Below are 11712 nucleotides of genomic sequence, written 5' to 3'. Positions count from 1 at the left end.
CAGGAAATTATGAACTTACGAGGAAAAGAAACTTGTTAAACGATCACAAACTATTTATTTGGATTTGGAATAAAAAAAATATTCCTTCCTTTCCCTTTTCCCCCTTTTTTTAGGAGTGCAATGGATTAAAAATATGAAAGAAAAGTCAAACAAAAGAAACTGAAACACTTAATAAAAAAAAAAAAACTGAAACACTGTAAGCTCAATCTCTCAGGGAGAGAAGCTAGGGAAACAATAAATAAATAAAATAAAATTATTGAAGTGTGTAGTTACACTGACAAATTAAATAGGTATATACAGGAGCTAGCTTTTTTTTTAATACCAAAACAAAAATTCCAGAAATGAAATTATGAAACTATTTATTGACAGTGAATCTCTTGTTTTGTTTTGTTTTGTTTCTTTCCATCATTATTAGCAATGAATATCTTAATAGTGGTACCAAGGAAGGCTTTCACTAAATTTGTTTAGTTTCTATCTTAATGTTCTTCTCCATTACACTAAAGAAAGTAAAAATTGGGATGATATAAACACAAAAATTTAAGGCCAAATATCCTTGTGTAGAAGTTTTTCAACAATTTGGAGGCAAAGAGAACATCGCTTCACTTTATTCAGTCACTAACTGATGAACATGAGAATGACTACTATGTTGAGAGAGAAAAAAGAATGTACAAAATTGGTGATGAGACAGATTTCTAACTGATTTTAACTTTCAAAAGCTTAAATGTCTGGAAACAGATGCAGAATATACGATATAATGTACCTTGAGATAAGAATCAAGGGACATTATGCAGTGTGTGTGATATTAACAACCCTGTTAAGTCTCTCAAGAATTCCACTAGCTTTCCTCTTAGCCCTTGAAGTTCCATTCTGTGCAAGCTCAGAGATTGTTCTGTTGGTGTTCTCCTCTTCCTTTATTTCCTTCAACTTTGATCTATCATACAGACAAATAGTTTGAAGGATTGCTATGCAATTCTCCTTGTTGCGTTCACATGAACTTTCTTTGATAATGCTTAGCAAGCTAGGAACAGCACCAAGTTCTCCCATGTCCTGAATAGCCTTTTGGTGAGTTGAAAGCAATGCAAGGATGGCTAGTAATTCATCAACATGAATTCGGTTCTTTATCTTTGTCAAAATCACCCTCACTGCACCATCCTTAACTGCTCTTGCCTTGTTCTCATGCATGACACATAAGGTAAAAATTGCTGAAGCAACATCCTTCATGGCTAAGGGATGCCCTTCTTCCAAAAGGTCAAATAATGACTTCAAGGCACCAGATTTCCCTATAAGTTCCTTGTTTGAGTCTAGAGCTGACAAAGTGAAAAGGGTTGCAGCAGCATTGCTTCTTGTTTCGATTGTTCCGGATCCTAATGCTTTCATAAGGAGTGGAATAACCATTGGAGTTTCAGCTACTAGCTTCTTGTTGCTGTCATGAATTGAGATATTGAGGAGTGTTGTGATTACATCTTCTTGTAGATCAGGGTGAATGCTACTAAAAGAATCACTCCCACAAACTGGCTTAAGCAATTGGGGAATGGCATCTACAGAATCACAAAAAAGTGCGCGGAAACAAGGATGCTTCTTTGTCAACAACCGGAGTTCTTTTGCAGCTGCTTTCTGATCAGAAAGTGCTGAAGACATTTTCTTAAGTAGACAAAGAAAATGGTCACTATCTGCTTCATTTATGCCTTCCTCATTAATATAGTGATCAGTGTTGGACAATTCAGTACCTTGGTTTTTAGACCATTTTTCTATCATTTCCCTTATTAGGTGATTTGGAGTAAGGACAGTGTGTGAGAGGACTTGATGAGTTTGAGGGCAAGTCCTATTTCCAGCATTCAGCCATTTTTGAATGAAAGGTTTATCATATGTCTGCATAATTGAAATCAACAAAGATCCCACATATTAACAACCAAAAGAGGGAAACAAAATGAATCATGGTGCAAAGGGAAAAATCTGCACAATCTCCAATTTGTTTCAAATCATCATGATTCACTCAAAACCAATCTGAAGTATCAATGCAAAGAAAAAGGCATAGGACAGAAAGAAAGAAAAGTGGTTAGGGGTGGGAGAAGGCATTACTGTAGAAATTTGGAAAAAGATAAAAAGCAAAGAACACTAGAAATTAATTATTCCCTTTTGAGAAAAATAAGTCAAAAGTTCTACACAAAGATACAATCACCACCGCCACTCATTCAAGAATCTCACTCATGGACAAAGAATATTACTCTTTATTAACTTTTTACTCTTTCTCTTTCCTTCCACAATGGCTATTATATATTATCAAATTGCTCCTTTTCTTTTTCTTTTTTCTCTTTTAGTTTCTTGAAACGTATACTTGAAACATAAATGCGGAAAAGCTAACAACATAAATAAAGGGAAGATCACAGAAGTTCAGCAGATCAAACAAAAAGTACTTGAGATTGCAACTCCATTGATAGCAAATGTAAAACAATCCCAAAGTAAAATGCAGTGAGTCCCATTCACACATTGAACAAGAAAATGTAAAAGAGGACAAAACTATTTGGATTAAAAGAAAACTAGAAGAAAAGAATAAAGAAAAGGAAATAACAAAGATAACGCAGCAATTCCAAATGTTGAAATGATTTATCTTCATATATGTTAAAAAAAAAATTAACATGAAATATATTGTCAATTTCATTAGATAGAAAATACATATTTCTAAGGTTCTGGATGAGGAAAAGACTGAATATATTCCTTTTCTATCTTTCTCAAACATTTTTTATCACCTAACATAGAATAAAGTACAGAATTCTAGAAAAAAAGAGATGGACAAAAGGCCAAAAACAAGAATCTATTTCTTCAATTTAGTTAAGCTTAATTACAAAGAAAAACAAGAGAAACCCATTTTTGTAAAGAACTTTTTATTCCGTTTTACCAGTGGGATATTAAAAAATTGGAAAATAAAACAAGTAACAGTCCAGTTTTATTATTAATTTTTTCCAGTTTCCAACATTTTCTCAGAAACCAAACACAGAAAACTATTATTACACACCAAATTCTGACACTAACCTGACCAGAAGCCACAATGACAGGATCTCTCATCAAATCCATGGAAAGTGGACATTTGAATTCATCTGGGCAAGTCACAGTCTTATGCAGCTTCAAAGACAGTGATGAACTCTGTCTCAACTTCAACTCCTTGAGAACACAAAGAGTTTCCTTGGCTTGATCAATGGTTTCAGTGCTGCAATCTTCATCATCAACAATGGACTTCACCAGCCTCTGCAGTTCCTTCTTCAACTCTAAGGTTTTCTTCACCATCACCCCTGGATCAGATTCCAACACCCCAGGTTTTGCCATGTGATGAAATCCAATGGATCAGAGCCTAAAGCTTGAACTTTAAACAAACCCCAAAAACAAAAACAAAACAAAAAATGCTGAATTTGATTTAGAGAATGGAGAAGCAAAGAATATCAGTGAAAACACTGAGTTTCATCTTCTCTCCCTCTTTTGTTTTCTCGAAAATGTGTATGTTGCTTCGCTATGTGGCGTTTTGGTTGCTTTTATTACTCTGCTGGCTTCTATTCTCGGTAACACTGAACTACTCAGAGGAAAATAAGGACATTACCATAAAGACACATACTCATAACTCTCAACCTTAGTTTTCTCTCACTAGACTTTCTTCTTATAATATCTATCTTACTTCATTGCTTTGAGCATAGTTGATTCTCAAGTCATTAACTCAAAAATATGAGAGAGAAAGAAAAAAGTTATATTCTTCTAATCTTATCCTCTAAGTTTCTCATTGGCCTTTTGTTTCATTCCACTAATTTTACCGATTCAAAATGATACCATATATTATATTCTTAAATTTAAAAAATTTAAATATATAATTTTTTTTTTGGTAATCATTAAATATATAATTTAATTTTGCTAACATGTCTACACGAGTTTGAATTTAACGGAAAAATTATATTATAATTAATTTTTTAATTGATGTGTCAGTGTACTAAATGAGCTATAATTAATGGAGTTTGACTTTTCATTTAATTATTAGAATTGTGTTAATTACATTCCCGTGGTGAATCAAATTGAAATTGAAATTGTAAAAAAGTTAATTTTGATTTATTATAAGGAAAAGTATTTGTCTTTTAAATGACATAATTTATGATATTTTACTCTCACAAAGAAATCTAAACCTTTATATTTTTTTGTCCATTTTCTCTCTTCCTTTATCTATCTCTTTCTCTTACTTAAAATGACACAATTTTACATTCTTTAAAATGATACACATTTTTTTCTTTATTATAAGTATAAACATTTTTATTGTATCATTTTTTATATAAGAAGTTGTTATAATATTCTTATTGGTATCAAACATAAGGGTAATTTTTAAATATTTTTTGACTGCTTTTTTTCAATAAATATTGAAAAGTTAATTAAATACAACTAATGACTAATAAAATGTTACATAATTTTTATATGGGAAATGCAACTATTATGTTGCATGAAAGATAAAACTCTATCTTACTGATCCATTGAAAGACGTGTGGCACTTTTTGTTTTTGTTTTCTTTTCTTCTTAAACTAGTGGGTCCCACGTAGGGGTGTGCAAAAAAACTAGTTCACTTGCCCTGTTCTTGATCTGACCTTGACCTAACCCATAAATACCTATTTTTTTTTGAACTGGTTTAAATACTGACCCACTTTTATTTGGGTCAATTTTAGACCTGACTTGTTTTAATAATCACCCATTGACCCAAAACTTGACTCATACCCATTATGTGAAAAAAAAAATCACAATTACATTATAAGAAAAGTTTTATCGTAAAACAATTACGTCAAAATTTTTTACGGAAAATATTTTCCTCAAAAATTTTTGCAAAAATTTTTGACGAAAAATATTTTCATCAAAATTGGTGACTAAAAACATTTTTGTAAAAAAATTTGACGGAAAAAAATTTTCGCAAATTTTTTTACGGAATCTAAATTTCGTCAAAATATTTCACAAAAAAACATATTCATCAAAAATTTCGACGAAACACATTTCCATCGAAATTTTTTAACGAAAAAAAATTTCGTCAAAATTCTTTACAGAATTCAAATTTCGGCGAAAGTTTTCAATGAAAACATTTTTGTTAAACTTTTTGACAAAAAAAAAATTTGTCAAAATTTTTAGCGAAACATATTTTCATCGAAAATTTTCGACTAAATATTTTTGTCAAGTTTTTTGATAAAAAATATTTCCATCAAAATTTTCAACGGAACACATTTCAGTCAAAAAATTTCGTAAAAATTTTTGACAAAAAATATTTCGATAAAAAATTTTGACGGAAAAATATTCTTTCAAAAATTCTTTATAGAATCTAAATTTCGTCGAAAGTTTCGAATGAAATATTTCCCTGAAAACAATTTCCTTCAAAATTTTCGTCAGAACACATTCCCATCGAAATTTTGAACGAAAAACATTCTGTCAAAATTTTTGACGGAATTCTTTTTTCGTTTAAAACATTTGATGGAGGAAATCATTTTCGTCAAAACTTTTGACGGAAACTAAATTTCGATAAAAAATTTAATTTTGTAAAAATTTTCATTAGAGAAAAAATTCCGTCGCTTTTCGAGAAAAAATATTCCAACGAAAAAATAATTTTGTGACGAAATTTCGTCGTTTGCAACGTAGAAATTTCGACGAAATTGTGTGACGAAATCAAGTAAAAAACGGGTCAGGTCAGATTTGACCCACTTCAGAACTCAAGTCAGACCCATTTCAGAAACCAAGTCAGGTCAGATCTGACCCGGTTCTGAACTAGTTCAAAAAAATTCAAACCAAGTCAGACCTGACTTGAATCAAATTAAAGCGAGTCGGGTCAAAATACCTGACCTATAAAAACCAAGTTGGATCGAGTCGGCACAAAAACCTGACCCGACCTGACCTATGCACAACCCTAGTCCCACGTGAATCCCAAAATTAATCTTGTAACAGGACGAACATAAACCCCTTTTTATATATACCAAACTCATTAAAGGATGAGTGTAAGCGGGATGTCCATTTATGCTAACCAGAATATCAAAATAGTATTATTAATTTTTTTTAGTGCATATTTTCATATGTATTGGTGTAAATGAGTAAGTCAAGCCAAACTTCAGTCTAAATGAATTAAGTCTATGTAAATTATTTTAAATCTGACTTAACTTGTTTGCTTGAATAAAGTCAAATTATAAATTTGACATGATTTATTTTTAAAAATTACAAGGTTTGGCCTAGCCTATCAACCCTACAAACCTTAAAAAAAAAAAATTATTGCAGTGAAGTATGTGTGAAAATGAGAACAAAAATATTTATTTTAAGATTAAATAACCACAATGTATAAACATAACAAAACAAGTTAAAATCAATCAAATTACACTAATAAAATGTAGATACATATGGAAGTCAATTTTTACCGCGTGCCTTTTGAAGAATGAGTCGGCGACTCATAGGCAGTGGCTTGGTTAAGGAAAACCACCAGAGTCGTAGCGAAAGCGAGCCTTCATAGGGCAATTGTCACTGGATGGTCAAGTAGAATTTGGAGCATTCCAAAAGCCTTTCTCATCTTAAATTGTCAATTAAAGTGATTGGGTAACCCTCCACTTCAATTGATTTTTTTTCACGAAAAGCAAACATGAGATAATAAATCTAGTCTCGGGCATGGCCAGCTCCCCTAGTGTGACGGGTGGTGTGTACAAGGCCCGACAATCACTCATTCTTAAGACCAAAGAATCGGGCGGAAAAGGACCGGTAGACTTGAACCTTGTTCCTACATGACCCGGTCCATTCGATCAGACATCCATGACCAGGATGAAGCTTGGGTGAAACTAAGTGGATGCCTCTTCTACTTCAAAATTTACGCAGACAAATCATGCAAGGAGAAGAACGATAATACAACTATGTGTCGAAGATGCCCACTGACCAATCAATTTATATAAAAAATTTCCAATAAAATATAATTAAATATGCCCAACAAACAAAAATAACATATATAAATGCATACAACACCCATACATCAAATAATATGTTATTATTTTAATGAAATTTTGGAAAGAACAAAAAGTATAAAGAATAAGGGCATATTATCAGTTGCGAAAATCATGAGAGTTGATGATAAGCGATGAATAGTTTGGAATGGATGAGAAATTGAGAAGAGTAACCAAGAGAAGAGATGAGACGGCGAAGGAATATAGGATTAAGGAAAAATATGTTTGCTAAATGAGAAAAGGCGTGATCCATTAACACCCTTAACAGGTATAGTTATGATACTAATTCTTCGCATTTAGAGTACTCATTAAGTAAAATCTTATTTAAAATGACAATTTCAATATTTGAATCCAAATATTACAAGTAAAAATCGTTGGGAATCGCAGTTTATTTTTAATTTGACTAACTGCCTATTATTAAGTAATACCAGAATAATATGAGTAGGGTAACAATTATATAAAGTCCAACTTTTTTTTTTATTGGTTATGTTTATCTCATTTTACATGAGATAAATAAATTTTTACACTCACAAAAAAGAGTTGGGTCACACTATTTTTTTTTCCTCTCTTCTTATTTGTAAGTTTCACTTATAATTTTATTTTTACAACATAAGGTAATTATTTTTCTACCACATAAGAAAAATATTTCATTTTTTATTTATAAAAAGACAGTAAAAAAAATTCATACCAAAAACCAATTAAATGAAGCAGATGTTGATTTGAGAATGAAAGGCGTATACTTCAATAAATCATAAATGTACGGTGGCAGAAAGTCTATATTTCAAATAAAACTAAGACCAATAAATTTTATTACAATTGATTGACTGAACGGATGATTTAATAAGACGAATATTTAATTTATTTCTCAATTTACCTCACATTTTAATTGTGAGTAGAATTTTAAAAATAATATATAATCTATTATTGGATGTATAATTAGCTGGGCACACTTTCAATTTAACATTTAGAGCTTACATAACATGTATTATATATTTTTTGATGCAAAATAGCTCAAATATGTTTTGTTAAATAATAAGACCTTAATCGATCTGATTAATCTATTTTTAAATATGAGTTACAAGTATTATGCAACAACAGTTACGACTTTCGAAACTCAAACTCATTATCCTTTTGGTTGGCTTAAAAATATTTTACAGTGTCGGTAACATATTAAGGTCTCACAGAACCATGTTTGTAAAGGATGCAATTCGAATTATTAAAAAAAAAAAAGGATGCAATTCATGTCAACCCACCACATCAACCAATTGAATTTAACCGTGTTTTGGTTAAAGTATAATTTTCTTAAAAAAATAAATAAACAGAATATGAAATATAAAAATAGGTAACAAAGAAGATTAGAAATGGGAATTTGAGGGTGTCATTGAATGAGATTGCTGACAAGTAGGGAAGTGGGTACAGACGAGCATGACAGATAAGTGCTGGCTCATCCATCCCCATATAATTTTTTTTTTCTTTTAAAATATTGTGAAAAATAATAATATTAAATACAATAAATAATTAGCATATGATTAATGAGAGGGGAAGTGTGTAGTGTAGCAAAACAGAGGGAATAGGTGGGTCCCTCATGGTCCATCCTGCACGCAATCACGGACTCCACGGCCTTAACAGCTGGCAAGACGCGTGGGTAAAACTTGTTTTGTACTCGTCTCCGCCACAAGATTTTCTCTCCTGCATCCGGTCCCAAGGTAAGACAATGTACCCACAAAAGTAAACGACAACATTGCTTAAATTTGCTCTATAATTGTACCGCTGGGTTTCGGTCGCCCACAATCGTTCTTATAATCAAACGCTGCACCCGCCTTCATCCGTGGCGGAAATATTCGAACTTGTACACGTAGGACATAGGATGAGGAAACGTGTCTTCTTCGTGTCATTCTCCGACAAGAATTTTGCGGAAGGATACATGTGGGCCCAGCAATAATTTTAATGAGTAAGCAATAATCTGGGAACCGGATCGACCGGTCAATGGTTTAAGAATTGAGAACCGGATCGGTTTGGGTTTGTTATTTGTTGGTTTAGATACTTCTACCATTGAAATCTATAAGCTTACTATGTCTCCTTTAGGGATGATGTCACTGTATGAATTATACTTATAGCAAAGGTAAAGACTGCAAAGGTAAAGACTAAGCTAGGAAGCACTATTCCAAGTATGATGCAAGCAAATAACGATGAGGGCTCAGTGTGTATATGAGTGTGACTTAATACAAATAGGCATAATAAGATACCTCTTGAGTGTGCCTTTGGCGGGCTATTTATAGAGAAAGGTGATGGTGAAGAGGGGGTCAACCCTCCTTGGTATCTGCTGGAGATGGCAGACTATGTAGCACCGATATGACACGCGACACGCGACACGACACTCCGACACGTCAATCCTGAAAAATTATGGATTTCGACACGTTGGGACACGTTTTAATATTAAATAATATTTTTAATTTATATAGTGTATATTTCATTTAATATTTAATAGTTTAACAAAAAAATGAAACTAAATTAATAATACCCATCAACACGTTATAAAGAGGGAAGCTTTAATAATAAAAAAAAAACTGGGATGAGAGAGAGATAATATCAGATAGAGAGATCAAATCATATTAGAGAGAGATCAGAGACAAGGAGATACCACAAGAGCGTGATAGGAATTGACAGCAATGATGCTGAGATGATCACTTATCTACTTAAGAGAAAAAAAGACAAAAAAATAAAATTGATATGATCAGGTGGAAGCTTTATTAATATATTTTAATTTTTTAAAAAAATAAATTTTTTAAAATTTTTTTTTACGAAAATGCCATTTGACCGTGTCCGACACAGTCAAATTCGCGTGTCGGAATGGTCAACGTGTCGGAAAAAGTTGACCGCGTGTTCGACACCGTGTCGGAGCGCGTCGCCATGTAGGAGCGTGTCGGACACGACTCTGTGTCGGAGCGGGTCGGACACGACTCTCCCTGTTTTTACAAGTGTCTGTGCTTCCTTGATGGCAGATGCTGCTGGGGGTGGCAGTCACTGCTATGATAGCAGTGATGCATCCCTTGTGCCTGGCGATGTCAGCGTATGACAAAGGGTAGTTTTCTCTTATGGTACCTGGGGCGGCCTCCTTAGGGGCTAGAACCCCGAGATGAGACATTTTGGTGTCTCTCCTAGGGAGTGTCACCGCATTGGGGGTTGGGGGGTTAAGAGTTGGTAGGGCTGACGTGGATAAGGGATTTGGGCTTGGACCTTTGGGCTGCTATGTTGTTGGGCCATCTGGAACAGGAGCCCCCTAGCTTGGTAGCAAGCGCAGGTTGGTGCCAAGATAAATGTTCTTGGGCGATGCTTTCTGTTTGGCGATCAGAGTGGTTGGTGCATGCTGGGCAATGAGCCTCTTACTGACTCGGTGAGTCTGGCGATTTGAGTGGCTTAGGGCATGGTTCTGCAACGTGCCATTTGGCTCCTTGGCGGGTCACGTGGCTCACAGGGGGCCTCTTTGGCCCTCCACCTTCTCTGACAGGAAAAATGGCTTTTCAGTTTTCGAGGAACAGTAATGATGGGTGCCTTCATCATTGCAATTAACTGCAGGAATTCAAACGTCACCAAGCTCGGCGCATTAATGCGACGTGAGGGGTGTCTTGTCCCCCTGCAATTACCATTTCATCCCTCATCACAACCGCTTATACCATCTGACGGTTGTGCTATCCTACGGTCAAGGTGTTGGGCAGTTACACGTGTATGTCATCCTTGTCCTTCTCACCCTATTTAAAGGGGTTTTTCCCTCCGAGAAAACCTTCTTCACTAATCTCTGGCTCTCCGTGTTCCTGTCTTCCTTGATTGCGCTTTCTCTCTTTGTGTGAGTGCGAGTGCTGGTTCTTCTTTCCTTCCGTTCTTCCTACCTCTGCAGTCTTCGTTATCACAGGTACAGTGTTTCTGGCTTGTAATCTTTCGCATTTCTTTACTTTCCTTGGTTTTGCTTCTCTTCTCCTCTTTTTCGTGATGGTCAAGTTGATGGACTTGACTGGTTTGGTCCTGCCTGAGTTGGGGATGGATGTTAAAGAAGAGGAGTTCGATCCTTCTTTCGACACGCTCGATGGCAGTGCAGTAGGACCGACTATGCGGGAGTACCTCGCTGGTCGTGGTGGGGAAGGCAGTAGTGTTCCTCTGTACCGTTCTTTAATTTCTGGGGTTGAGTCATTACCTCATGGTAGGATACCTGAGCTTCTGGGTTTTAGTGAAGAGGAGATTAAAAATCTCTTACCGGAGAGAGCTTTGGGACCTGTGGTTCCATATTATGGTGAGGCGTCTGGCTCCCGTCCTCATGGTAGGCGTCGGGCCGTGACTGGTGAGAACGCTTCTAGACCTGGTAGGCATCAGTTTGCTGGGTCTAGGAGGCGACAACGTGGTGGATCTGGTGAGGGTGTTAGGCCTCGCCTTTCGCGGAGGAGTCATTCTAGGTCTCTTGGTTGTTCTTATGATCATAGGGCTGGTTCGCATCGCCGTGCTTCGCGGCGCTCAGCTTTTGGAGTAGGGCGACTTATTCGGTCCTTTTCCTCTATTAATCGCGCTTTTCCTCTATTAATCGCCTACCCCAAAACTGTCCTCTAGAACTGTATTACCAGCCTCGCCCCTTAAGAACAAACCTACCCGCTGTCGAATCTCCTGTTGCATTGCTCACATCTTGCGGCCATGCTCCCCCTATTCCTAAGTTTTTCCATCGCCGTAATTATGACGAATCGACGGACAACCG

General features: G+C 35.1%; 1 protein-coding gene across 1 annotated transcript; it reads right to left on the bottom strand.

Annotated features, from left to right (window-relative positions):
• Nucleotides 1-548: 548 nt before the first annotated feature.
• Nucleotides 549-3607, bottom strand: LOC133311161 (U-box domain-containing protein 9-like). Its single transcript, XM_061512181.1, has 2 exons — nucleotides 3031-3607; nucleotides 549-1869 (listed from the first exon to the last, which is right to left on the bottom strand). The coding sequence occupies exons 1-2, from the start codon at nucleotides 3319-3321 to the stop codon at nucleotides 784-786; spliced, it is 1377 nt and encodes a 458-aa protein (XP_061368165.1). The 5' UTR covers nucleotides 3322-3607; the 3' UTR covers nucleotides 549-783.
• Nucleotides 3608-11712: the final 8105 nt, after the last annotated feature.

The sequence above is a fragment of the Gastrolobium bilobum genome, unplaced genomic scaffold (genome assembly GCF_033153095.1).
Source record: "Gastrolobium bilobum isolate Gb01-03AN ecotype WA unplaced genomic scaffold, APGP_CSIRO_Gbil_v1 utg73972, whole genome shotgun sequence".
Classification (NCBI taxonomy): domain Eukaryota; kingdom Viridiplantae; phylum Streptophyta; class Magnoliopsida; order Fabales; family Fabaceae; genus Gastrolobium; species Gastrolobium bilobum.
This window is presented reverse-complemented; position numbering and strand designations above follow the sequence as displayed.